Source organism: Xiphophorus couchianus, chromosome 14, assembly GCF_001444195.1.
Source record: "Xiphophorus couchianus chromosome 14, X_couchianus-1.0, whole genome shotgun sequence".
In the NCBI taxonomy this organism is placed as follows: domain Eukaryota; kingdom Metazoa; phylum Chordata; class Actinopteri; order Cyprinodontiformes; family Poeciliidae; genus Xiphophorus; species Xiphophorus couchianus.
Window position 1 is genome coordinate 13732995 of NC_040241.1, and position 27027 is coordinate 13760021.

General features: G+C 38.7%; 1 protein-coding gene across 5 annotated transcripts in view; it reads right to left on the bottom strand.

The window, feature by feature from the left end:
• The window catches only part of LOC114157570 (ATP-binding cassette sub-family A member 1), a 188776-nt gene that overhangs the window by 46280 nt on the left and 115469 nt on the right, over window positions 1–27027 (bottom strand). For all 5 annotated transcript variants that reach the window (XM_028038645.1, XM_028038647.1, XM_028038646.1 and 2 more), the window contains 5 exons: window positions 25042–25116; window positions 21595–21764; window positions 7984–8161; window positions 5972–6087; window positions 3083–3227 (listed from right to left, as the gene is read on the bottom strand). In XM_028038645.1, coding sequence (XP_027894446.1) covers window positions 3083–3227; window positions 5972–6087; window positions 7984–8161; window positions 21595–21764; window positions 25042–25116 — 684 coding nt within the window. The remainder of the gene's footprint in view (window positions 1–3082; window positions 3228–5971; window positions 6088–7983; window positions 8162–21594; window positions 21765–25041; window positions 25117–27027) is intronic.

A 27027-nucleotide genomic window follows, 5' to 3' on the forward strand; every position in this document is an offset into this window, starting at 1 on the left:
AATGCTGCACTTTCCCATTTCTGTCAGTTTGGGTGGTGGGCAGTGTCTTGGTAGGTTTGCAGCTGTGACATTCTCAATTTGATTTCACAGTGACGGATTGAACAGTGGTCTATGTGTTGTTCAAAACCTGGGATATTATGTTCCTATCCAAACCTGCTTAAAACCTCTCTGCAACTTCATCCTGGATTTCTCTGTGTTTTGGTTTTCATAATCTTTGTCCCCTTTAAGCCTTTCAGAACAGCTAGATTTGCGTTGCAATTAAATTACACCCTAGTGAACATATGGAACAAACTGGTTGCACTGGATTTTATTTAGGCGTATCACAGTAGAAACACTTCTCAGAATGTGATTTGTCAAAAATTTAGAGGACTGTGTGCCCTTTTCATTCCACATCAGACTTACGTGTCCATGTTGATCTGTTATAAAATCCCAGTGGAAACCCTTCAAGATTTTGGTTGCAATGCGAAAAAAGATAAAGTCTATTCCAAAGAGAAATCAAGTGTGAACTCTTGCTGAGGGTTTTAACATTTTGCTGGCCCATCTGTTCTCTTAACAGTGAAAATCAAGTCTAATTAAAGGGATTATTGTCGCCATCAAATCTCACAGAAACACCATCAGCATCCCCGGCACTTCGAAGCAAGAGATGCAAGCTGTAAATCCGTCCCTTTACTCTGCCTGCGGGCAACATCCTGCCCATTAAGCTGGCACCTTTTATGAGTTACATGCCCCACTGATACTGTATCAATAAATAATGAGAATGCAAACGGCAAAAAACAGAGCCAAGTAAAAAATAAATGACTAAAAATTGCCAATGAATGCTGGCAACAATAAAATCAATGCTGGAGAGACAAGAAACATCCTGAGCAGAGCCAGACGAGACATCAAGTCACAGGGATCTGCGTCCGTGAGGGAAGAAAAACTGTCCGGAAAGACAACATCCTGCGTCAGAGCAGAGCTGCGGGAGATGCTGGGACTCTTATGAAGCATCAGATGTATGAGGAGCTTGTCAGAGTTAAGTGTTATTGTGTGTGTTGATGAGGAAGACTAATCGTGTAACTACAGATTTATCTGGATGTATTTGGTTCAGAGAATGATAGGGAAAGAAAAGCAAAGAAGTAGACAATATCCATCCACTGATGAAAATATCATTTCTGTGTCAGAAACTGCCAAGTTGTTCATGAAATTCCATTTAAATACAATCACAAATAAAAATGATTGACATTCAGTTTTTCTCCTCTCACTCTGCGTTGCTTCCTCTCCGAACCAAATCTCTGCATTTCTTATTTAGCTCCCTTTTGGTTTTCTTTGTCTTTTTAAATCCTTTGAGACCAGGGCTGCCGCCATAATGAACAACTCGCTGAAAGATGGATGAGGGAACTTCTCCGAGGACCCTTATTCTCAGCGAACGATTAAAGTTTAAAAAGAATAGGGAAAAATGGGCTCTTTGAAAAATCTTTGAAAGGATTAAAGGGGCTGCTTTAAGGCAAATACCAGGTGGATACACACGTTCTACCCACCCACCTACATGCATGCAGGCACAAGAAAGGCTTTGCTTAGAAAACACACAACATTTATCAAGGATTCAAGTCAATTAGCCAGCTTCTGCTATGGCTCCTGCGTAAATAGGATTTTTGAGCAGCTGTGAAATTTTTACAGCCTGAATTTGCTGCTTGGCAGTAAGAGAGTCTTCCTCTCCTCTGTAGGGACTAGAGGAGAGGTCTCTACAGAGACATATACTATGTAAAAAGACAACTTTCTTTTTTATTTTCATAAAAAAAAAAAAAAACGTCTCCATGTTGATCTGTTACAAAATCCCAGTGGAAACCCTTCAAGAGTTTGGTTGCAATGCGAAAAATGATAAAGTCTATTCCAAAGAGAAATGTTTTAATTTTTCATTCAAAAAAAAACAAAAAACCTGACATTTCTGTTTTATGTCAATCTGTACCACCATTTTTGTTTTCTTTATGAATAATTCCAGAACTGGATTTTCCAGAAAAGGCGTTTCTTTTTAACAATCTTCAAATTCTGAAGTGTACAAACATTAAATTTGCCTCCTTAAATGTATGACTTTCATCCTACGTTTTGGGTATCTTTTCATAAGCCTCACCCACCTTTTTCCAGTCACTCCAACACAAAGACTTTGCTGCACAAAAGCCAGTTTGTAGCTAATTTGATGCTATGTCAAGTAACATTGTCCATCTGGAAGACAATATTCTGTCCAACTGTTAACTTTCTTATTGATTTCTTGAGGTGTTTAAATATTTTCTCAAGGTTTTTTTTTTCATTATATGAAAAGTAAAGTTTTTGTCTCAAATTGTCATATGGCTTTTTATTTTATTTACTGAAAGATGGATTCTTCCTCTTTGAGTGGCCCTTTAGCCCATATTGTTACAGGGTTTATTTTAATGGAATAACAAAGCTGTTATCACACTAAGCCAGTATCTTCTCAAGGTTTCTGATTTTGATCTGGAGTTGATGTGCATATTTGGCACAGCAATTTTAACTCTAGGACACATAAGCCCTCTCATTCCTAAACAGTATGAAGGCTGGACCTTTACAAGGTTTTTATCCCTGTGTATAATTGTTTGAACAGATGAACACCGCGCAATCAGATTTCTTGGAACAGACTGTGACTTAATCAAGCCTTAGAACTGAATGTAAAACAGCTGTAATGGATCTGGGGACAAATGAGGAAGGACAAAGTGACCAAACTCAAGAAATTACAATGAAACTTGAGGATAAAAGGAAACGCTAAGTAAACAGAGCACAATGAAACACAACAGACTGGGAATCCATGAACATGAGCAACTCAAGAACAGATGTTAACAGGGAAATCAGAAGTTAGCGCAAAAGACAAAATGGATACTCAAAATACAACAGGAACACAATTTATAGAGCATAAACGGGCATAATGACATTGCATGAGTTTATGAAAGTATAATTAGCAACCGCTTCTCATGTATTAGGCTTATGTAGTTTAGTCCCATATTGTATTTAATTAATTTAACCATGCCTTGTAATTTCATAGGGCGAGTAAGTAGCTGATTTAACGATTGTGCTTTGTGTTGTGTTTGTCACTCACATCATCTTCAATGAGCTCCATGATGAAGGTGGCCACACTGCCATTGATGCCAATGAAGAGGTTGACGCAGGTCAACACCACGTAAGCCGTGCTGGGAACGCTGAAGATGAAGGAGGCTGGATACATCATGGGTGTGATGGCCCATCTGATCAGAGCAAAACAAGACAGAATCAGAGAGATACCAGAATAAAAACTTTATAAAAATTCTGTCCAACTTCAAATTTCTGAGAGGCTATTTTCACACTGGCCCACACTCATGAAAATAACCACCAGGGTTAATAGTGGTGGCAAATATAAAATTAGCAGCTACTGAATCCATGCAATTTTCAATTCATGAATGTAGATTACCAGGTCAACTGTGCCGGTTCACGACACCAGCAGCCTCTATCACATAATTTGCATTTCAAGTAAGTGACCCATAAAAGCGTTGCAAAATGGATGCCGCCCACACTTGGCAGAGAGCAGATCAAGTTTGGTTATAAAAGGAGACGAAGTGAAACGTTATGAAGTGGAGTTGCGGTGGGTTATCCAGTATCACTGGCAGATCATCTCCATAATTGTAAGCTCTTGCATGCAATTTATGCAAAATATATGATTTAGAAAATATATTTACATGAGCTAATCATTTATTTTTAACTGATTACATTTCTTTCACAGATGGCTTTCTATCGAGTTTCTGTGTCTGTTAAGTTCCATTAGGGTTTACTTTGTGGTGCAGTAAAACTTAAGCGCTGTAATAGTTACAGAAAGAATTTATTAGTCACAATGAAAAAAGAAAAACAAACTAAAATGTTTCCATTAATGGCTTTGGCCTGAACTTTAGAGACACATTGTAGAATAAAATTAGATATATTTTTTAAATGATTTACTTATAGGGCTTTTTAAAGGTCAGCACTGAGATCTTTTGCTTTTTTGCCCTTTCTATGTGTTGTTGTATGCATGCATGCGGGGGGGTGCGTGTGTGTGTTAACTTTCTGGAAAATATGGCAGAACAGACTGGGTGTTATTTATATAGCATAGAAATGACTTATTGATTGTCACTGGCTATGAAACTTTGATTATTCCATCAAAACAGGAAACACTTAAAAAAGCATCAATAGTTTTAAAATAAAGGAATTGGAATTGCAATTGCAAACTCTTATATTATTTTTTTAAATCCACTCCTAAATTCAGTACATTTATTCAGTGGGGCACATGCTGTGTTTATTTCCTGCCAAAATCCATGGTCCCTCAATTACTGGTATTCATAAATGATAAATTGGCTAATTTTATAAAGCGCCTGTCTTATCATACCGACCCATCAAAGAGCTTGTGATAGAAAATTCACGTTCACAAAGCAACAACTGTAACATAAAGGCCACCAAATGAGTAGGATGCTGTGAAAAACAAGTGAAATCCTGGTTTCACAAACTCTTAGCAATGAGAAGACACCATCTAAATTCAAACTTGGATATTTGTGAGGCATGCCAGGAAAACGCCTCTTCTGGTCTACCATAACAATCGTACTAAATGCTGCTGGGACTTTAATTGAAACCATGAGCTGTCACAAAACAGTTTCATCCATAAACCGGTCAAAATGATTACCTCTCAAAGATACCACAGGTCTTCCATAAATCACAGCTCAGGCTAGCAATTTTCCACACACATGGAAGCTCTTAAAAATGAAAACGGTCAGTGCATAACCAAAGAAGGAATGCAATGGCGCTCTGTGGGGTTTGATATACAGCACAGATGAAATGACAATCTAGAAACTCCTAAAGGGAGAAACACATGTGGCATGTGACACCTTCGTTATTGTTTTTTTCTATTTCCAAGCATAACTGCTACTGAAGAACTGATGCTTGGCTAAAGTCCAGTTCTGTCTTGAAGCTCTTTAGTGTGACTTCTCCAGTGTGTGTTAGTGGTGAGAAATTATGTGAGTCAAACAGGCACTGTACGGAGCTGATCTCTGAGTGTTTTGGGCTGAAATTTCCCAACCAGCTGGCCCTGCAACCTGTCTATAAAAGCATCACACTCTTGAGCAGTAACCTTGGATTTCCTCTGCACAAGTCGGATGATACGGAGTTTTGACCTGCTCATATAGGTCAATCTGTTGACTGTTCCAGCGAGTGTTTTAATCACCAATAATGTGGTAAGGTTGATCTTATTTCATTTATGGGTATTTTTCTTACCTTTCATGCCAATAAATTGCATTTTAAATGACTGTGGACTTAGCGTTAACAGCAGCTAAGCTAAACCTGGCAAAAGGCTAGAGAACTCAGCCACAGCAAACTGCTGATGCTGATTAACAATTAATATCCTTATTCATAGTGTTTTAATTACATTTTGTCCTGATTTTCCCCTTTCCAACAATCTTAAGGATGCCCTGATTAGTGGGATGGTTTCTAAGATGGTATGCAGCCTGTGGTGTTACTCAAGGACAAATGAGAACACAGTCTGTTGTATGTGACATGTAACCAATGAGAAACTGAGATTATGGAAACATGGAGGTAAAACAACTGCCGTGCTGAACCAGAAAGTCTGGTGGACATCTGTCACGTCTTCTGTTGTTTTTCTCTATTCAACTTAGTCCACAAACTATCAACACTGCTTTATTAATAATTGCCCTGTGCAATAATTTATATTTATTCGTAGCCAAAATGAGACTCCTATTGCACAATAATGTTAACCTGATTTATTTCGGTCCTGTTATTCAATATTGCCTCAGACAGTGAGAGTAAAACAATAATGTTAGACTGATGAACTCATTCAGATTTACAAAAAACAAACAAACAAACAAAAAAAACCAACCTTATAGCAAATGTGTGACAAAAACAGAAATTAATTAATGTGACTATGAAGATGGCTGACAAACACTTCCAGGGAAATTGAACATTTTAATTAACTTACCCATAAAAAATTAGGAGCAGTATCAAAGCGGGCAGATTCGGAGGTGAAACGTAGGCTTTTTGTTGAAAACAGAGGAAGATCACAATCACGATGAAGCAGGGCACGATGTAGTTGCACTGTCAAAACAATCATGAAAATAAAACATGAGCAGCGATTTTAAGCAGACAACTTGTGTTTATTGAGAGAAGTCGGCCAACAGAGCACCAACAGTTGCACTGCAACACTTTGACAATGTTTTTTTATTAATTTTTTTTCTCTGACTGATTATAAAATCAGTGAATAACTTTTCAATTAGCACTTAAGTGTACCCAGCTTTAACTTTCTAATTAATTCAGTGATGAAGAGATGCATTTGCTTCTCTTTGAAGTAAATGTTTTCTCAGTGACACACTGAACAACTGTGCTATGATACTGTGACATTTTAATATATATATATATATATATATATATATATATATATATATATATATATATGTATATATATATATATATATACAGTATATACATATATACAATGAGATGCATATATCTCATTGTAAATTTATTCCATAATGAATAAAGAGGTGTCAAAAATAGTGTTAAATACATATTTAGAGTTGGTAAAGATAGACCTGGTATACCTAGATATGACGTATGGAAACGGCTCAGTAGGGCATTTCAAAACATCAGTGCTGAATCTCTACATTTAGTCAAAACAGCCTTTCCTTTCACTGCGGTAGCAGCCTGGAATCTGTATTTGTAGCTCAAATCAGCTTGATTAATAACTTTAACCCAAAGTTACATTATCTTAAAAACATAATTTAAACCCTAAAATATCCCCCAAAAAATTTAATTCTGTTTTTACTACTTTTAATAGACATCACTCAAAACTAATCTTAAGAATAAATTATTGACCTGTACATTAAGGAAATGGGGGCAAAGGGGGAACAAAATCAAAAACAGATAATGAAAAACAGATAATGTAGCTGAGAATATTTTAGTAAATAAAAGCAATGATAAGTAAGGAGAGACAGAGTCTGTGCCAACAATAAAAAAAATGAAGAAATAAAGACCATGATTTTTAAAATTAAGTTTTTTCTGAACTGGATGCGAAAGTGTTCAGTGGTCACGGTATTTTCCGCGAAGCATCTGGAGTTTTTTTCACAAGAGACTCACAGCAGAAAGTAGTTCATACTTTCAACACTGTAAACAACAAGGCAACTGAAGCATCATATCATGTGGTGTTACACATAGCTTAAGCAGGTAAATCCCACATCATCAATGCATCAACTATAAATGAAACATCAAGCATAGCAACAGCAGAAAGTTTACAGGAATAATTGCAATAATGTAGTAGGTGGGGGCAGCAATTGTCTTTTTGTCTGAGGGGCGTGATCTCTTCCACATTTTGAAAACACTTGCTTTAAACTTAGTAGAAAGCTTGGCAGATATTGAGTTTAATGTACCTTCTTCGTGCTTTAGAGAGTTTCCAATGGAGACATGTTCAATATTTTATCTTTTGATTGTATTTGTTTGGTAATGCAGTCCATGTCAGAATACAAAAAAAAAAAAATCTTTACTCTGACTCCCTAGGTGCATTTGTCCTCCACTTAGACTGCATTTATTCACAATAATGATGTGTGCCCTGATGGCATTTCGTTACCAAAAGAGCCTGATGAAATGTTTACTTCCATGATGCCTGAGGGAAAGTACCAGTAAGCCTGTTGAGCATAACCAACGGGGGCAGCTGCTGTCGATAATTACGCCTCAGCCTATTACAGAGTATCAGGTAAAGCCCTTTTCCCTGTGGCCAGGGCTGTCAGAGCTGCATTATCAATTACAGTGGGTTGAAATTTTTCACTCATAGCCCTAGGTGGGAATAAAATCTTTCGGACATCAGTGAGTTAGATTATAAAACAAGAAATAAAAGGCCTTTGAAGCGAACCTGGAAGGATTAAAGATCACATTTTTAGCAGCACATGTTCAACATTATTAATTGAGATTTAATCCTTTGAGAGCTGGAACAACACTTACCATATCCCAGACGAAATTGGTTAACCAGTAGACGGTCGGGTTTACACCGCTGACAAATTGCAGATGCTTGGCTTTGCTCACCCTCTCCTGGATTAGAAAGAGGACGAAGCTGGCAGGGATGAAGGACATGGCGAAAATAACACAGATGGACACCACCACGTCTGTAGAGGTCGTCGCCCTGCGGATCAAGAGATAACATTTTAGATTTAAAGTGAAGCAGAGAGGCAAGTGTACACAAATAATAATAAAAAACATACGTAGAATTTTATGATAGACATGAATGTCTGATTTTGAGCTTTAAATTATTTATTTAAACTGTTCTATTTTCCATGCCGAATAACTTAAATACAACAGTTGGGTGCATAAGGTTAGAGTTAGCTTTGGTTTAGAGAATTTATAATGTAGTTTCATATCACTTCTAGTGTTGCTCATTTAAAATAAATCAATGCATAAAATCAATCACTCAAATAAAAATTTTGGCTTCAGAACCTCAGTGTGATCAGCTCGGGATCAGTGAAAAAGGGATTTTAGACTGTGCGCATGCTTTCTTCTAATTCTACTTAGCGAGATGTACAAACAGAAAACACCTCATCCCCATTATCTTATGCCATGGATAATACGTCCAAATTACTGACTGTTTCTAAAAAATGATGGCAGATGTGCGTCCAAGTGCAGCCACATTATGGTTCGCTTCAAAACATTCCAACGATCCCACAAACTTCAAAGAACCTCTGAGGACCATTTTAATCATACACTGGTTTGGTGAAGATATACCAAACTAGTGGTATATCTTACACATTAAATACTTAAATATGTATTTTCAATTTAATGTATCCCAACACAAAAGTGTATACTAAGTAGTTCACTTTTCATTCACTTTATTTATTTGCATGGCTCCATCACTTGCATCTTCATAATTTCTCACTAGTTTGCAAACCCCACATTTTGTCCCATTTTTTCCCCCAATCACACCAATATGTTATAAGTAGAGGACATTATTTCAGACAAAACAGAATTTGTTTTTTTGTAAAACTGTCTATGATTAATCTGACCTTCATTTCATTGCCACACATTCTTTTTAATACAGTTCTCCTTCTAAAAGGTCCTTCAGTCCAACTGCTTAATTAGCACTGGATAAAAATGATTTTCATTCTTTAACCCCCGCTTTCCGGTGCTTCAGTCCTGCTGCATCACTTGCATATTAAATCAGCTGCCCCTGTCACATTTATCATTGACAAACAGGCACCAATTACAACACATAAATACAAAATAATTTACACCAAGTTGGTTCCGGCCCACGTTTCTGCCGCTTTCAAGGGGCTGTGGGGAGGTAATGCAGGGGACGGAGCGCTGAATGAACTAGCTCTGAATGCTTGAAGGTGGTTAATTACTGTGAAAAGAGGACAAGCAATCTGCTAATTAACCAATAATGGAAAAACAAGAAAGATGAACAGTGGGAGGAAAGCTGGATAGAAGGTATTGCTCTCCTTCAGGGCATTTTTATTGCTGAGGGCTGCAGAGCGAAGTTTTAAATGCAGTGAAAGGAGGCTGTGGTAAATATAGAATATAAAACATTTTTGGACAGTGACCAACATGTGGATCATGCAGGACTGTACAAGAAATACAGCAAGTAAGTTTGAATCTACTGGGGTAAATACCAATCACTAGAGGTTCAGTTTTCCAATATTTTATAGATTAATTTGTTTTACAGTCTCTTAAGCTGAATGTTTTGTCATCTGCCAGAGAAAACACTCCAGTGCAGTTAAGGAAATGCTAGATATATTTTGAAAATAACAGAAGAAAATTAACAAAGGTGCTATTTTTGTATCGGTGCAGATGAAGAACAGTGAGCACATAAAAATTAAGCTGGAATTTTACATGACTTCTCTTTTACTTTGAAAAAGCATTTTCTTTTTGTTTTTAAACATCACACAAGTTTAAAAATGACTGCAAAGCATAGAGGTGTCAAAACAAACTGGTTGATGAGTCCAAAAAAATAACACACGATTAGAAATTACCTCGAGAATTGCACAATTACTGTCTGTTTATAATATATATATATATATATTTTGTCAGAGGCTTATATTTAAAATCCCCTTATTGCAGATTATTTGAGAAACAGAAGACTTTGTTGGATGCTTTTTTTTTTCTTTTTAATGTATTAATTTCTAACATTCATAAGCTTTTGGAAGCCCATCAAACCTCATGGAGAAAATTGTTAAGTTACATCTGCTACTCATTTGGGGTGATGTCTAAAGAAGTCAGTATGAGCAGCAGGTGAGGCAGAGAGCTCTGTATAATATAGCTCTGTGTTTAGGATCTTTTGTCCAATCAATGGTGGTGATCATTGTCACTTCAAACCTAAAAGGTCTCTGGTTTGAATGTCTGCTGTGGTTTTCGTTGGTAAAGTTGTCACGTTCTATCAGTAGTTATGGGAGATTTCTCAGGGTACTTCTTTGGTACCAGTACTAAGTCATTCATAGTTGGTGAAATTATTATTCTAAAATGTGCTTAATCATGAGAGTTTATAATATAGATATTTCGCCTCTTAGTTTTCTATGTCAATACTTTTTTTCCAGACAAATTACACAGGAGGTTTTGTTCCCTTAATGAACATGGCAGTATTTATTTTTCACATTTTCACAGACTGAATAGTAAATGATTTTTACCATACCATATTTCCAGATTGAAACTGTCAGATATGCTGACTCCTCAGCCTGCTTTTACCAACTTTTACCAACAAATAATGGGGTACAGCAGTTTTATTGATATTTTCTTGCTTACAGTTAAAAACGGTGAGTGTGAGCACAATGTTTCATGTAACACTGTCATTCTGATTAAAGAAGCAATGTACACTGAGCTTTACTGCTGTGCTTAATCGGGTCCCTTCCCCCACTTGTCAACTTTTTTTTATGCCCCAACACCTGTCTGCTTTTTCAATATTAAGGAGAGTGCCATCTAATCTTGAAATCATAGCTCTTAAATTATGTCACGCTCTGGACCACGAGATAAAAAAGAAAGAGAGGCCCAGGCTGAATCTACGGCAGACAGAATGTCGTAATTATCTCCGGGCGCCACCTCCCTCTCTAACTCAAAGCTGTCGTTGGCCTCCAGGCACTTCATAAACACCAGACTGGCTGCAGATTGGGAGAATGGATTGAAACCAATCTCAATGGAAAGCAAGGAGCCTGTATTTTGTTACGAGATATGATTGTGATTATCTGCAGCAGATGGATGTAATGCTACAGCCAAAATCAACAACAGACCATGATGATGATCGAAAATACACAGGACAAGCATCTCTCCATTCATTACTCAGTAAATGAAGTATTAATATGCTGTAATATGCAGTGCCACTAATCTCTTATATGTAGAGTTTATGAGGTATTAGAAATGAATGGTGCTAATACTATAAATGTTGTGATCATCCATTGATTTGCCCACTGCATTATAGCCTTCTCTTCTTCCTTTGTTGCATTCCTTGCTGCCCCTCTTGTCCTCCATTTCCAGCTCTGCATTTGTAGATCAAAATATATCTAAATTACACTTGAAGTGTGTAGTTTAACATCTGCTTAAATGTTAAAACGAAGCTAAATTTGATCTGCTTACAAAACATCTCAAAGGCTATTTAGACAGTCAATAGCTGAGATTGGAACAAATAACCCCAATGGGACTGTAATACCAAAAGCATAGTGGTCAACATTCAAATTGCGGTAAAAGGGATATTATTGTCAGCAGTGTTACTGGCTAAGCTTAACTGGTACTAAGGTGTCCAAAGAAAATATCCCCACACCAATACACCACCACCAACGGCTAAAACGGTTGATAAAAAGCAGAATAAATCACTCCTTTACATCCTTACATTCTGACTGCCAAGTAAATCTGACAGCTAAAATCAAGACTAATTGTCCAAGCATCATTTTCCTATTATGTTACTGTGCAGATTTGGTGAGCCCGTGTATATTGTTCCCTGTTAAGTTCCCTGTTCTTAGCTGACAGGAGCAGCACCCGTTATGGTCTTTTAGTGCTCTAGATCAGTGGTTCTCAAACTTTTTTCAGTGATGTACCCCCTTAAAAATATATTTTTAGTCAAGTACCCCCTGACACGGGCAAAACATTTTTGGAATTAAAAAGGGGTACAGTGCTGTAAAATCACTGTCTGATTTATTAAAGCCAAACAACTTATATCAGTGAACCTGACAAATACATCCATATTGCAAACATTGCATGGTTAAACAAAAAAGAAAAACAGAAGACGGTGACCACCAGGAAGGTATAAAACCAGTCAAACCATTATATTTTAAAGGATATTGAAACTAAATACTGAATATAAAATTCAGTGCATGAACACACATTTATATTTTATCGAACTTTTCACAAAATAATTTTTCCCAAGACTTATTATGAGGAGCCTACTGATTTTTTAAAGATATTTTGAAAAGCTTCACGTACCCCCTGCAGTACCTCCACGTACCCCCATTTGAGAACCACTGCTCTAGGGTGTCCCTACGCTCTTTCAGGTCTCATACTGATGTTTCCAGTTTTGTTAGAGCCAAATTATAGACAGCGTTTCACCAGGAGACCTAGAGTGAGGAGCCCCGCCCCTTTCCCCCTTGCGCCTCAGACAGAGTTTGGGGAAAAAGATGGCGGTCGTTCTTCGTTCGCTAAAGCTGTTCTTGTTTACAGGTTAGTAGTGTGAAGCTGGTGGAAACTGTCCCCGCTAAAATGTAAATTTACAAGTTCATTCGGTGCTGATTTCGTAATTACTTGCTAGACGTGTTTAGACGTTCGAGGGAAAAAGAATGATTTTTTTCATAATTACGGTTTGTAGCTATAACGGTCGTAAAACAGCCGTTATAGAAGTTTGCTACATGTATCTAAACTTCGATACACTCTCCGACCCAACCTTATTAAGATTTCGGTGGTATCCTGACGGGTTGTGTTATCTTTTGATAGGAAGTGTTAAAGTTACTCTGTTACATGTACCGGAAATCAGTTCTCATCAGTTTCAAACATTTATTATAGACGTTACCACTTTTCCCCTACTGCCCTGTAATTGATTCTACTGTACTAGCTTAAGCTAGATCTAGTCCTCTAAATATGCCCATTTTAAATTATAGAACTAATAATATGATTACATTTTTCAGAGTTATTACAATTCAAAGAAATTAGTAGCCTTACAATTTCACTGAACTTGAGGAATAGTTTTCTTTTTATGTAAATCTGTAAGATTTAAATCGATTGTTGAATTGTTTTGATTTGGCCCATGGATGCTGTCACAGCTGGTGTGGGCTGATGTTGTTTATTGAAGTAGATGGAATATGGTTGTTTTGGAGCAACGGAAGGACACATGGACATGAATGCACAAAGGAATGTTCAATGTATGATTGCATGATTTCATGATTTTGACAATTTGTAATAAAACAGACAGAGTTTGGGGAAGAAAACGGCGGTCGTTCTTCGTTCGCTAAAGCTGTTCTTGTTTACAGGCTTCCCACTCGGAAGAAAGGAGAAGAAGAGACAAAACAAAACAAACATCAATTGTTACAACTGTTTCAATACAGCTGAGACATGTAACATAGGTATATAAAACATTTTTTCTGAGGTAACAGCCTGCGATGTCATCGATGACATCACGTCCGTCCCTGACTGTCACTGATGACATCAGACTGACAAAACGAACGTGATGTCATCGATGACATCGCAGGCTGTTCCTTCAGAAGTGCTTGAATAAGACGACCACGTGGTAATGTGAAGGCCTGTGAAGGCCCTCGCACCGAACGTGGACGCGAGGGCCTGTGAAGGCCTGGGATCCTTCAAGGACCTGGCCTGTGAAGGCCCTCGCACCGAACGTGGACGCGACGGCCTGTGAAGGCCAGGGATCCTTCATGGACCTGGCCTGTGAAGGCCCTCGCACCGAACGTGGACGCGAGGGCCTGTGAAGGCCAGGGATCCTTGAATGACCTGACCTGTGAAGGCCCTCGCACCGAACGTGGACGCGAGGGCCTGTGAAGGCCAGGGATCCTTGAATGACCTGACCTGTGAAGGCCCTCGCACCGCCACGTGGACGCGAGGGGACTGTGAAGGCCAGGGATCCTTCATGGACCTGGCCTGTGAAGGCCCTTGCACCGCCACGTGGACGCAAGGGCCTGTGAAGGCCAGGGATCCTTCAAGGACCTGGCCTGTGAAGGCCCTCGCACCGCCACCTGGATGTGAAGGCATGTGAAGGCCCTGGCCTGTGAAAGCCCTCGCACCAGCACCTGTATGCGAGGGCCTTTGAAGTCGTGTAAAAGTAGTAGAAAAAGTTGAGTACCTTTCTACCGTTTCTACTCTCTGCTCCTTCCATGCGTTGCTCTAGACCAGTGGTTCTCAAACTTTTTTCAGTGATGTACCCCCTTAAAAATATATTTTTAGTCAAGTACCCCCTGACACGGGCAAAACATTTTTGGAATTAAAAAGGGGTACAGTGCTGTAAAATCACTGTCTGATTTATTAAAGCCAAACAACTTATATCAGTGAACCTGACAAATACATCCATATTGCAAGCATTGCATGGTTAAACAAAAAAGAAAAACAGAAGACGGTGACCACCAGGAAGGTATAAAACCAGTCAAACCGTTTTATTTTAAAGGATATTGAAACTAAATACTGAATATAAAATTCAGTACATGAACACACATTTATATTTTATCGAACTTTTCACAAAATAATTTTTCCCAAGACTTATTATGAGGAGCCTACTGATTTTTTAAAGATATTTTGAAAAGCTTCACGTACCCCCTGCAGTACCTCCACGTACCCCCATTTGAGAACCACTGCTCTAGGGTGTCCCTACGCTCTTTCAGGTCTCATACTGATGTTTCCAGTTTTGTTAGAGCCAAATTATAGACAGCGTTTCACCAGGAGACCTAGAGTGAGGAGCCCCGCCCCTTTCCCCCTTGCGCCTCAGACAGAGTTTGGGGAAAAAGATGGCGGTCGTTCTTCGTTCGCTAAAGCTGTTCTTGTTTACAGGTTAGTAGTGTGAAGCTGGTGGAAACTGTCCCCGCTAAAATGTAAATTTACAAGTTCATTCGGTGCTGATTTCGTAATTACTTGCTAGACGTGTTTAGACGTTCGAGGGAAAAAGAATGATTTTTTTCATAATTACGGTTTGTAGCTATAACGGTCGTAAAACAGCCGTTATAGAAGTTTGCTACATGTATCTAAACTTCGATACACTCTCCGACCCAACCTTATTAAGATTTCGGTGGTATCCTGACGGGTTGTGTTATCTTTTGATAGGAAGTGTTAAAGTTACTCTGTTACATGTACCGGAAATCAGTTCTCATCAGTTTCAAACATTTATTATAGACGTTACCACTTTTCCCCTACTGCCCTGTAATTGATTCTACTGTACTAGCTTAAGCTAGATCTAGTCCTCTAAATATGCCCATTTTAAATTATAGAACTAATAATATGATTACATTTTTCAGAGTTATTACAATTCAAAGAAATTAGTAGCCTTACAATTTCACTGAACTTGAGGAATAGTTTTCTTTTTATGTAAATCTGTAAGATTTAAATCGATTGTTGAATTGTTTTGATTTGGCCCATGGATGCTGTCACAGCTGGTGTGGGCTGATGTTGTTTATTGAAGTAGATGGAATATGGTTGTTTTGGAGCAACGGAAGGACACATGGACATGAATGCACAAAGGAATGTTCAATGTATGATTGCATGATTTCATGATTTTGACAATTTGTAATAAAACAGACAGAGTTTGGGGAAGAAAACGGCGGTCGTTCTTCGTTCGCTAAAGCTGTTCTTGTTTACAGGCTTCCCACTCGGAAGAAAGGAGAAGAAGAGACAAAACAAAACAAACATCAATTGTTACAACTGTTTCAATACAGCTGAGACATGTAACATAGGTATATAAAACATTTTTTCTGAGGTAACAGCCTGCGATGTCATCGATGACATCACGTCCGTCCCTGACTGTCACTGATGACATCAGACTGACAAAACGAACGTGATGTCATCGATGACATCGCAGGCTGTTCCTTCAGAAGTGCTTGAATAAGACGACCACGTGGTAATGTGAAGGCCTGTGAAGGCCCTCGCACCGAACGTGGACGCGAGGGCCTGTGAAGGCCTGGGATCCTTCAAGGACCTGGCCTGTGAAGGCCCTCGCACCGAACGTGGACGCGACGGCCTGTGAAGGCCAGGGATCCTTCATGGACCTGGCCTGTGAAGGCCCTCGCACCGAACGTGGACGCGAGGGCCTGTGAAGGCCAGGGATCCTTGAATGACCTGACCTGTGAAGGCCCTCGCACCGAACGTGGACGCGAGGGCCTGTGAAGGCCAGGGATCCTTGAATGACCTGACCTGTGAAGGCCCTCGCACCGCCACGTGGACGCGAGGGGACTGTGAAGGCCAGGGATCCTTCATGGACCTGGCCTGTGAAGGCCCTTGCACCGCCACGTGGACGCAAGGGCCTGTGAAGGCCAGGGATCCTTCAAGGACCTGGCCTGTGAAGGCCCTCGCACCGCCACCTGGATGTGAAGGCATGTGAAGGCCCTGGCCTGTGAAAGCCCTCGCACCAGCACCTGTATGCGAGGGCCTTTGAAGTCGTGTAAAAGTAGTAGAAAAAGTTGAGTACCTTTCTACCGTTTCTACTCTCTGCTCCTTCCATGCGTTGCTCTAGACCAGTGGTTCTCAAACTTTTTTCAGTGATGTACCCCCTTAAAAATATATTTTTAGTCAAGTACCCCCTGACACGGGCAAAACATTTTTGGAATTAAAAAGGGGTACAGTGCTGTAAAATCACTGTCTGATTTATTAAAGCCAAACAACTTATATCAGTGAACCTGACAAATACATCCATATTGCAAGCATTGCATGGTTAAACAAAAAAGAAAAACAGAAGACGGTGACCACCAGGAAGGTATAAAACCAGTCAAACCGTTTTATTTTAAAGGATATTGAAACTAAATACTGAATATAAAATTCAGTACATGAACACACATTTATATTTTATCGAACTTTTCACAAAATAATTTTTCCCAAGACTTATTATGAGGAGCCTACTGATTTTTTAAAGATATTTTGAAAAGCTTCACGTACCCCCTGCAGTACCTCCACGTACCCCCATTTGAGAACCACTGCTCTAGGGTGTCCCTACGCTCTTTCAGGTCTCATACTGATGTTTCCAGTTTTGTTAGAGCCAAATTATAGACAGCGTTTCACCAGGAGACCTAGAGTGAGGAGCCCCGCCCCTTTCCCCCTTGCGCCTCAGACAGAGTTTGGGGAAAAAGATGGCGGTCGTTCTTCGTTCGCTAAAGCTGTTCTTGTTTACAGGTTAATAGTGTGAAGCTGGTGGAAACTGTCCCCGCTAAAATGTAAATTTACAAGTTCATTCGGTGCTGATTTCGTAATTACTTGCTAGACGTGTTTAGACGTTCGAGGGAAAAAGAATGATTTTGTTTCATAATTACGGTTTGTAGCTATAACGGCCGTAAAACAGCCGTTATAGAAGTTTGCTACATGTATCTAAACTTCGATACACTCTCCGACCCAACCATATTAAGATTTCGGTGATATCCTGACGGGTTGTGTTATCTTTTGATAGGAAGTGTTAAAGTTACTCTGTTACATGTACCGGAAATCAGTTCTCATCAGTTTCAAACATTTATTATAGACGTTACCACTTTTCCCCTACTGCCCTGTAATTGATTCTACTGTACTAGCTTAAGCTAGATCTAGTCCTCTAAATATGCCCATATTAAATTATAGAACTAATAATATGATTACATTTTTCAGAGTTATTACAATTCAAAGAAATTAGTAGCCTTACAATTTCACTGAACTTGAGGAATAGTTTTCTTTTTATGTAAATCTGTAAGATTTAAATCGATTGTTGAATTGTTTTGATTTGGCCCATGGATGCTGTCACAGCTGGTGTGGGCTGATGTTGTTTATTGAAGTAGATGGAATATGGTTGTTTTGGAGCAACGGAAGGACACATGGACATGAATGCACAAAGGAATGTTCAATGTATGATTGCATGATTTCATGATTTTGACAATTTGTAATAAAACAGACAGAGTTTGGGGAAGAAAACGGCGGTCGTTCTTCGTTCGCTAAAGCTGTTCTTGTTTACAGGCTTCCCACTCGGAAGAAAGGAGAAGAAGAGACAAAACAAAACAAACATCAATTGTTACAACTGTTTCAATACAGCTGAGACATGTAACATAGGTATAAAAAACATTTTTTCTGAGGTAACAGCCTGCGATGTCATCGATGACATCACGTCCGTCCCTGACTGTCACTGATGACATCAGACTGACAAAACGAACGTGATGTCATCGATGACATCGCAGGCTGTTCCTTCAGAAGTGCTTGAATAAGACGACCACGTGGTAATGTGAAGGCCTGTGAAGGCCCTCGCACCGAACGTGGACGCGAGGGCCTGTGAAGGCCTGGGATCCTTCAAGGACCTGGCCTGTGAAGGCCCTCGCACCGAACGTGGACGCGACGGCCTGTGAAGGCCAGGGATCCTTCATGGACCTGGCCTGTGAAGGCCCTCGCACCGAACGTGGACGCGAGGGCCTGTGAAGGCCAGGGATCCTTGAATGACCTGACCTGTGAAGGCCCTCGCACCGAACGTGGACGCGAGGGCCTGTGAAGGCCAGGGATCCTTGAATGACCTGACCTGTGAAGGCCCTCGCACCGCCACGTGGACGCAAGGGCCTGTGAAGGCCAGGGATCCTTCAAGGACCTGGCCTGTGAAGGCCCTCGCACCGCCACCTGGATGTGAAGGCATGTGAAGGCCCTGGCCTGTGAAAGCCCTCGCACCAGCACCTGTATGCGAGGGCCTTTGAAGTCGTGTAAAAGTAGTAGAAAAAGTTGAGTACCTTTCTACCGTTTCTACTCTCTGCTCCTTCCATGCGTTGCTCTAGACCAGTGGTTCTCAAACTTTTTTCAGTGATGTACCCCCTTAAAAATATATTTTTAGTCAAGTACCCCCTGACACGGGCAAAACATTTTTGGAATTAAAAAGGGGTACAGTGCTGTAAAATCACTGTCTGATTTATTAAAGCCAAACAACTTATATCAGTGAACCTGACAAATACATCCATATTGCAAGCATTGCACGGTTAAACAAAAAAGAAAAACAGAAGACGGTGACCACCAGGAAGGTATAAAACCAGTCAAACCGTTTTATTTTAAAGGATATTGAAACTAAATACTGAATATAAAATTCAGTACATGAACACACATTTATATTTTATCGAACTTTTCACAAAATAATTTTTCCCAAGACTTATTATGAGGAGCCTACTGATTTTTTAAAGATATTTTGAAAAGCTTCACGTACCCCCTGCAGTACCTCCACGTACCCCCAGGGGTACACGTACCCCCATTTGAGAACCACTGCTATAGACAATTGGCTGTTCCCTTTCTTTCAACGTGATACAGTTTGTTTACTCTCGTCTCACCGCAATGCGTGTTTATGTGTGAAACTCCCAACTAAAATTAGTGTGATACAAGTGGGGCTCTGGAAATGTGAGCAAAAGAGTTGACTTTATACAGATAACGAGAAAATTATGAACTACAGCAACAATCTTGATTCTTCAAACTGTTTTTCACTTACATGCAAGGAGCAATTTTGCTACCAGGTGGAAAATGAACCTAATGAGGGAATGACAGCAGAGGGAAATGCACCTTATCAACACATATTGGTAAGTTGCCAGGTAAGGACTCCTCTCAGTCTGATCTAGTTGTTACAGGATTTTCATGATGAGGATGGCAAAAATAGATTAGTTTTAGATTAAGTACAGTCAGAATTAAATAATTAAATCTCAACTGTCAAGCCAATTAAAACATAACTAATCACATTTTAAAAATAAATCCCCCAAAATCAGCCCACTGCATCTAGTTGCTTTTTGCATCTAGAAAGAAAGCCATAGCAACTAATTAAAACTGGAAATCAAACGTATCCTCTGATACTGCTGCAAAATGTGGTATTAAGACCAACGTGCCAAATATAGTTACATTTAGATCAGAGGCTTTTTTCCTTTTTAAAAGGACATAAAATCTGTGAGAGGCTGTTCTCCAGTTAAATACAGGAAATGCCACTTAACATAGTGTCACTTCTATAGGATAGTTGAAGGTTCAGTGTTCAAAAAAAAAAAAAGTGATCCCAGCTGGAAACTTGCCAGTAACAACACAAGCCAAGAGCATGAAACTGTAAGTTTGACATCTCGGAGATGGAAAAGTTTTTTTGGCCACCAACAGCAGAAGTTACAAATAAAGTTCTCAGATATAGTTGACAAAGACTAAATTTTAAGAAGGAAACTAAAGGTAAACATTGCAGTGAGTCTGCTGACAGTTTCTTTCACCTAACAGTAGTAAGAGGTCAAAACACATTTATATCTAGAGGATATATCTGGAATCATCAAGTAAGCTAGCTTGCATGACTTTTCTTGTAATGTTAGAGGAAACATAAAAGCCAGAAGGGAACAGATGGAAGTGCACATACACGTAGGTCAGGGATCTGAAACCACACACTTCTTGCTGTGAGGCAGTAGATTCTCTTACTGCACCATCTTCCTAATGGTTTACATACGGAAATTATACTTTGTTTGAAATAAATGAAATCATCTATGTTTTCATTAAACAATGGCAATGAGTTAAATAATATGCAAAATGAATCAAACGAAAGCAACTTTTTTCTGTTGTGACATCATGTATGCTGGTGTAAAAAAAAAAAAAAAACATCTTACATAAATTTCAATGTGATTAGAGATTTTGTGGGACATAAAGTCATGTGATGTCTTTGAAATATATGTGTCCCTTTTTATGCATCTCTGAGAGAATTTTGGGGTAAAAAATAGAAAGTGTAAGGGGGGAGGTGTTGCAACAACATTTCATGATTTGCTAAACCATAAAAAGGTTTTCCTGGTAATATTTGACTCTTGAATATTTGGGACTCGAGGTAAAAGGCCGTAGGCAATCTCTGACACAAACTTTATACAAAACCTTTTTCAATGATATTTATACGCTTTTATCTGTTTTGTGCATTTATTATGACTGTTTGATAATGTAGGAGACCTCAGCATCCGTGTTGAAAACCCCAAAAGTATGTTAGGGGTTGATGTTTATTGTTCGTTTTCACAATTGGTGGTTATATAATGTTCAGACATACATTGCTGCTGAAATGTCAAATTGTTGCGCCATTACAGAGTACAATGCTTTTCATTGTTGTACCTATGCGTGGCCATGAGGTAAGTAAAGCATCCGCATAGTCTAATGTGAGATTAAGTATTGTCATTGGAAACTTTTGAGTTGCAGTAGAATATTTTCTGTAGCAGCGGTGCACTCATGTGGCTTGGAAGGCATGTGAGAGCTGTTGCACTCATGTGGTGGAATTTCTCCAAAATTATCTCTAGCAAGCTGGTAAATGTGGTGATCAACCCGAACACACTATGGTGTTAAACACATAGGAAGATGATTTGGGAGCCTTATTTTTCCATTCCATTATTTCTTTCAATTCCACTGAAACAAAAGGCTGATAGATAATATTGTGAGAAGGGTAGAAGAAACGCCAACAGACCCTTTGTTTTCACTTACATGGCTGCGGAGGAGAGCTGCTCCTTGGTGAGATTTAGGGGGTGATTAGAAACGGAGATGCCATGGTGGCGTGGTTCCTCTCCCTTGGGAAGATTTCCTCTCAGGATGCCATTGTTGGCCACACTAAGGAAGGACACCATGCCATGCCATGCCTGATTGTAGAACCACACCTACAAAACAGAGAATATTCTAGAAGTTACATGAGATCTAGCATTTATCTATGTATCAAAAATTTTGAAGCAACATTTTAAAAAAATATTCCAAGATCAGAAAAAATAGATTAAAATACATGCTTCTAATAAATTATAATTCAATTATAAATGTGTTATATAGTAAAACATTTATCATTTTTCTGAAGGTATGACTTAATTTGAACATAGTTAAAAAGGTAAAGACTAATGAAAAATCCAGGTGATATGATATGATTCTCTCAAGATTTATTGGCATACGCTCCTCAATGTGTACAAAAATACCCCTCTTTTTTTAAGTGGAATAATCTCACACTAAAAGATTTTAGAAAATTCCAATACATTCCAATACATTCATTTCCTTATTCATTAAATAAGGAAATGAATATTGGATGTGTTATTTTTCCAACAAACTTTCTGGTTACAATTTTTGGCACCTACAGTTGTGAAAAATCAGAACACTATTTTCAGTTCTTTAAAAAATATCATTTACATTTTAAGTATATTTTTTATATCTGACAAAAAAGTCAGATAGAAAAAAATCTAATCAAATCACCTAAAAAGGAAAAAAAAACAGCCTCTACAACTCTAAGCAAAAGATATATACAAAAGGTGTTTTATAGTTGAGAGAAAGTGACGCTTTCCACCATCAGCGTGCGTGTGTGTGGGCGTGTAAATGCGTGAATTACTGAATGTAGTGTGAAACACTTTGGGGTCCTCTTGACTTGGTAAAGTTCAAGTACAAGTGCTATTCAAGTACAGGCCACTTACTATTTACTATTTGCCCCCTAAAAGTTTATGTTACCCGGTTTGGCAGTCAAACCCTCAGCGACTCTTCTTGTAACCATCTACCTCTCTTTTAAAGGTTACCCCGCTACTCATTCAAGAGGGAGATGTTTTAGGAATTTCTTGAATGGACAACCCATTTTAATCACCCAATAGAATCTGGATACAATCATGATCTGAGCTAACACAGTCCTTGGTAAATTTACAATTATGTCATTGTAGGTCATTGTAAGCTCATAGTATACAGTAAGTTAAACTTAAAGCTTTAGGCTCACCTGTACCCTTTCCATCTTCAATAAATGCAGAGAATGCTTAAATTAAGTAAGACATAAGTCTTAAATCAATGTAATTCTCTTGTATAGTATGGAATGACAAAAGTACCATTTCTCTACTTGTTAGCTATCAGTTGGAGTCTGAGAAGCCAATGCTAGCAAGTGAATCTGCTAGCTTCGTTGTAAGCCATTACCTTTTCCAACAAACTTGATAATCCTTTTATTCTGCTGTGACTTATTTCTTAGCTAACATGAGTTGCATCTGGTGTGGTCTTCTGCCACTGTGGCCCATTCAATTGATTCAGAGCTTGTATTCTGTGTAGCAGGTTTGCATAGCTGCTGTTACCACTCCACATTCTTGAACCACTCCACCTATTCTCCTCTGAACTCTGATTTAAAAAAACAAACAAATTTAGTCAAATCAATTCCCAGTTACTGGACATTTTCTTTTTTCTTTTTTAGAATATTCTCTATTAACTTGGTAATGCACAGAGACCCCAGCATTTTAGCAGTTTCTAAAATATTCAGACTAGCCCATGTGGTACCAATAACCATGCTGCCTTTAAAGCTACTTAAATCAGTCTTTCTTCCTCATATTGTTAAACAGTTTCAACTTCATTACGACATATTTTACCATACATAGCCAGATGCTGCTATGTGATTGGTCAAGAATTCAACAGGTGCGTCTGCCTAATAAATAAACCAGAGAATCTATCTTACTACAATGGCCATAAAGAAGCAAGTGAAACAGATTATGAGCATTTGTTGTTGGATTAGGAAGATATGCTATGATCTATAATAAAACAATGGTACTGTGGGACACTCCATGTTTCGTGCTGCAGTTCTGTGCTTCCAGTCCACTGCTAAGCCAATTTTTTTTTCACAAGAAAAGAGTTCAAATGACATTCTGAGCTTGTTGGGGGAAGTGTGGACCATCAAAAATAAGCAAAACTTATATTTTTTTATTAATTGGGCATCAGCCATCTCACAGTAAAATCCTGATGCGACACAGCGCGCAAGCCGTGAAGCAAAAATACTTTTAACACATTCTTTTTCATGTAAGTGACTCTCTGAGCCTTTGGTTGCTGGGGAGCAGAAGAAGGAAAAAAAGAAGAGGATGAAAGAAAGTGGGTGTGAGAGAGGACTCCCCGTTGGTAGTTGAGCGATAATTAAGAGTGGATGGTGTCTGAGAGCCAGCCTAACACAACGCGCCATCACAAAGGAGCCTGTGAAGGAATTAGCGCACACAGACACACATGTGTGCACCCTGCTTCACTTTATCTCAAAAAAAAATACCTGCATCTTATCAGAAAACCTCTCAAAAACATCAATCGTTCATTCAAGACAGACAAGGTTTGAGAGCACGAGGCTTGTCTACTAAATACATAGTTTTGACAAGTAGAGTGGAAAAATCCTGTTAGAATTTTTACTTTTTAGAAAAATTAAAGAGCATTAAAGAATTCCATAGAGGAGAGAAATCCCCAGTAAGAGAAGTGTTTGATGTTTGTAGAGGGGATTCAACGTAATTTTATAATTTAAAACAAATTCACTGAATTTGAACAGTGACTTGGTTTTTCTCTTTTTTTTTGCCAGTTCTGCTTAAGGATATTCAAAAACATCAAAGATTGGTTATTTTAGTTCAATTTAATGGGGACTTTGTTCATCATTTGAGCCACTCTGTCTCAATTACTGACACTTTCATGAAACTATCTTCATTTTCTTTTTTCTTTTTTTGTGATTTAAAAGTCTAAGATGTTAACATTTATAACATACTGCCTTAATGTTCCCTTTTTTCTTTTAATCAATCATAGTTGCTCTCAAACTCTAAACCACTTCTATGTAGCTCAGGATGTATGTTCAAAATTGATGTCTCACTTGGAGGTAAACCCCCACATCAGACTCAAATCTTCAATCTGACAGCTTTTTTCCCCCAGTATTGCCCTGTATCGGCTGTATTCGGCTAAGTGGGAGGAGTAGTCATTTTGCAGTCCGAGAAGATGCTCAAGTATTACTCATGACATTACAATTTATGACACGCTAATGCAACATTTTAATAAAATGCCTGTGTGCTCCATTCCCTTTTAATCACCACAGTTCCCCCAAAAAGCCCCAAATGCACCACACTCATTTTCACCTCTCCCGCCGTCACACTTTCATCCTCTTTAATTTGACGTAACGGTCTCAGAGTGTTAATACGATACCTTGACATTGTCCCTGGTTCCAAGCTTCTTCAGCACCGTCTCGGCTCTCTGCAGGGTCTGATCAGTGACGTTATCCTAATAAAGATGGGGAGAAAACAAGAGAAAAACAATCCTGAGTTGAAACTTAATTGGATACCCTTAGAAAAGCACCAGTGCTCTTTGAAATGCAAAGTGTGAAGCAGAGGGAGACAAGAATTAAGACTTCTGGAGAGCATTAGGGAGTACTGAGCCACTTATTTTACTCATGCTTCAGGGGAAATAAAATATGCCCACCATATTTCTGATTGCTTTTTTTTTGACATTTCTGGATTTGTTATGCTAAATAATTAAAATGAGTGTCACTATTACCAACCGGTGCCTTGTAAATGTTGCCAAACCCATTGAACTCTTACCATACTGTCACATTACAACCTCAATGTTTTATTGGGATTTTATGAAATGGACAAACGCTAAGTTGTGGGGTTGAAGGAAAATATTCAACCCCACTTTCAATTGAAAAAAAGTTTTATATGCTTTAGTATTCAACCCCCTTTGACTTCATCACACCCAACTAAAATCCAGTGCAGTCGATTGCTTCCAAAAGTCATGTAAATTAGAAGATAGAGTCCATTGAATAGTAGAGCATTGGATGTGTTAAGTGGATGTTTTTTGGACATCTGTTTTAACATAACATTCCTAACCACATGGTGAAGACAAATGGAGATTTTCAACTTTTCGCAAAGTGCTGGTAACTAAATCGATACAAAAAATAATTCCCATCGCAACATCTGAATACCATCTCTTACCTGGAAACCATACTCAATGGATGTCACTATCCGGGAGCTGACAGCACATTGAAGAGTTATGGAATATGTCTGTGACCATATTAGGTTACAGACTGTTGCAGCTAAAATAAAGACTGCATTCTGCAAGACGTCCACTCACTAAGGCGAGGGCTAATAGTATCAGAAAACTCCTTACTCCAACTTTAGTTGGAGAAATGTTCCCTGATTTCAAAACTTTGGCTCAAGTGGTGCTTGTAATTCAAGTGTCCAGTGTGGCGGCAAAATGGATTCAGCCTCCAGATTAATATAAAAACACCCATGAAAATCAACTGTCCAAGGCACACAAGTGGGTGGGCAACTCAAGTCCATGTATACCAGGAGGAAATTATAAGACTGCTTTCAGGTCACAGGAGGTGAATCATCCATAATTTAAGTGCAATTGTTTATTTTCATTGTTCATATACAGTTGTTGAGGCCAGAGTCAGTGGTTTTTGTCACTGTGGAGAAAAAGTCATGTTTTCATCTGCTTGACATGTGGCAGCACAATGTGGATTCTCTGTTCAGCTTCTTAAAAGCTGAAAATTGTCAGGAATACAGTTGTGGAGAAGCTTATAGTACGGTTATATTTACAAAATAATAGTTTTGAACATATCTAGTGCACTGCTCAATCTATCATCTGACCATGGAAAGAGTAAGGCAAACTGCAACCCAACCATGAAGTGGCTGTCAACCCGAATGACAAGTTGGGATAGAAGAACATTACTCAGTAAAACAGCCAACAGTCTATGGTAACTCAGGAGATGGAGAGACCAACAACGGAGTTGGCAACATGACTCTCTAGGACAATTATTAAAGGGAATCCGAATTCAGAGCACTTCAGTGCATCACATTGATAGGTGTACATTTCATATTCAGTGAAACGATTTATATCTAACCCATATTCATGTATTAGAATAGCCCCGTTATAATCAGGGCCATACAGTTTAATTCAAATTTGTGGCCAGATTTGACAGTGATGTTCATAGGTGTTCATTTTCCAAAGAAGAATGGGCACAAATTTTAGCCCCTATAAGTGCAAAGATGGTAATAAGCCTTCTAGGTGTATTTGTAGCAAATGGCTGTTTTATAAAGCATTTAACTAAGAGGTCTAAAGAAAATACAGATCACAATTTTCAGGTTTTTGTTTGTATGGAATTTTGAAAACCCTGTTTTGTTTTTGTTC